The 2,219-nt window shown below is 38.4% G+C and overlaps 1 protein-coding gene across 1 annotated transcript in view; it reads left to right on the top strand.

The window, feature by feature from the left end:
• The first annotated feature begins 645 nt into the window (after positions 1-645).
• LOC107103599 overlaps positions 646-2,219 on the top strand; it is a 3,990-nt gene continuing 2,416 nt past the window's right edge. The window contains exons 1-5 of the mRNA XM_015403370.1: positions 646-972; positions 1,094-1,369; positions 1,485-1,529; positions 1,732-1,824; positions 1,903-1,931. Coding sequence (XP_015258856.1) covers positions 708-972; positions 1,094-1,369; positions 1,485-1,529; positions 1,732-1,824; positions 1,903-1,931 — 708 coding nt within the window. The 5' untranslated portion in view covers positions 646-707. The remainder of the gene's footprint in view (positions 973-1,093; positions 1,370-1,484; positions 1,530-1,731; positions 1,825-1,902; positions 1,932-2,219) is intronic.

Here is a 2,219-nt window from a genome sequence, read left to right as displayed (position 1 = left end):
GTTTGAACTCTGCAATGTTGCAAAATATAGGAAATAAATCAACTGAAAATCTACAAGTTTGGACTTTAACTTCTTTTGCCTGCATCAAGAAAACGTGACCCCAGTGCCTTATTAGAACTTTATTGGGTGTTTGGTTTGACAAACAATCGCCACTACAAGAGTAATAAGTTCAAAGAGCTCAAAGACACACTGTAATTGAAGAATCAAACACCTAAGATGAGAGAGGTGCTGGTCTGGTCCTGCAGCAAGTCAACTTTTCATATATCAGTGTTAAATGTATACCAGAGTGAGAAAACTCTGACGCATTGTCAGATGAGATTAGTTGAAATGACAAAAGAGGAACTGTGAGTAAAAAGGAAATTATTTATAAACTCAGGAAGTGCACACTGTGCAGATGTTGCTACGGTTTGCTGACAGATCACACAAAGAGGAGAAAGAAAACATTCGAGAAACAGAATGTCTGGATTCAGATCACTCAGCTTGTCTCTAGGTCTGATTCTGGTGCTGCAGGTAAAAGGTGAGGAGGCGTCTGACTACTTTATGCTTTTAGTTTCTGTCTGAATGAAGGGAATTTCCTTCTTGTTAGGCTAACAGATATTTTACTTTCAGCTTCTTCCCTTTTCTTGCTTTTCTCTGCAGCAACAACACAAAGTTTTCAATCCGTCTTAGTGAGAGGAGGAGATGAAGCCAGGCTGTCCTGTAAAAACATGATTGATCAGAATAACTGCATACGAACCAACTGGTTGTTCAGTAAACCCGCTCAGAAAACGGCCATAGATTTGGTTAAATTCGGTCGAACTAATAAAACTCAGGCTTCCAGAGCTAGAGGAGATAGACTGCATGTCTCAGCAAACTGCTCTCTGATCATTCAGAGGGTCACAGCTGCAGATGTTGGAACGTATCACTGCCAACAAGTTTTCAACCAAACAGGGAAGGAGACTACATACTCTGCCTTTTTATCTCTCGTTAACTGTGAGTATAGATTCAGAGTGTATACATATATATATATATGTATGTATGTATATACATATTCTGAGCTCCACCAATGTTTAAACATCAGTTAACCTCAGGACTTTGTTTGCTCCTTCAACAGTAACTGCAGAGGAGGACGATGATGAGGTGACGCTAAGCTGCTCTGTGCTTTCCAATGATCCATGTAGTTACAGTTTAAAATGGCTTTTAAGGGGTCAAGATATTGATAAAGATAACAAAGCTCTGGAGACAGAAGAGTCAAACTGTGCTGCCAAAGTCACTTTTCAGACTTCTCATTACGTTTATGAGCCGGGCTATTATAATTCACTGCAATGTGAAGTAACAGAAGCTGGAGCCAAAAGAAAGCAGATGTTTGTCTTTGGATCTCGAAGCTCAGGTAAGAAAAACTACCATGTGGGAAAATCTCTGTTTTATTATGTAAACAGATAAATTAGCCCAACGTTTTGATTTTTTACATTTTTTTTTATTTGACATGAAATTCATGATAATAGGAAGAGTAAATCAACAATCGGAAGACAACGGAAAAGAAAAATCTAGTGAGTGTGGAAAGATTTTCTGTGCATCAATGTTTCTTTTGGCTTTGGTGTTTTTTTTTTTTTTATCACAGATACAGAACTGATGTATCTTTTATTTGTAAAATTATAAATCAGATTGTAGCGTGAGATAACTTTTAAAACCTCTTTTATGTACCTTCATTTTAAACAATAAGCTAAAACCAAACATTTCTGCTATTTTTAGATGCATGGTGGTGGTCGTTCCTCGTTGTAGGTGTCAGTTTGGTGGCTTGCCTGTTTGCTGCTTGGCTTCTGATCAAAAGGAGAAGGATTAAAGGTGGGAAAACGCATCTAAAACAACAGATCTGTTTATAATGTGGACACTAAAGTGTTTCCTTCCCTTTGCTCTTTGTAGGGAAGAGAACACACTTAGATGAAAACCTGGTAAGTGTTTATGATTTGTAAAGCATTGTACCTCCTACTCACTTTTTGCTAAACAAAGAAAACCGTTTGTGTTAATAATTAAGTGCTCTCCACACTTGTAAAACCAATTAAACACCATGTAGAGGTGATGGAAGGATTGTAAATGGCTTTTTGTTGAGGAGGGCCACTGCTACAGAGCAGCTGCTTTTCTGAGGTGCCTACCTGCAGTATAACCTGACTCCGCCAGATGGATTTGCTCCGCATATCCATCTGGAAACCTTCCATTGAAGTAATTTTGGGAAGGGGCAA

This window comes from Cyprinodon variegatus, unplaced genomic scaffold (genome assembly GCF_000732505.1).
Source record: "Cyprinodon variegatus isolate N-32 unplaced genomic scaffold, C_variegatus-1.0 Scaffold1485, whole genome shotgun sequence".
In the NCBI taxonomy this organism is placed as follows: Eukaryota; Metazoa; Chordata; class Actinopteri; order Cyprinodontiformes; family Cyprinodontidae; genus Cyprinodon; species Cyprinodon variegatus.
This window is presented reverse-complemented; position numbering and strand designations above follow the sequence as displayed.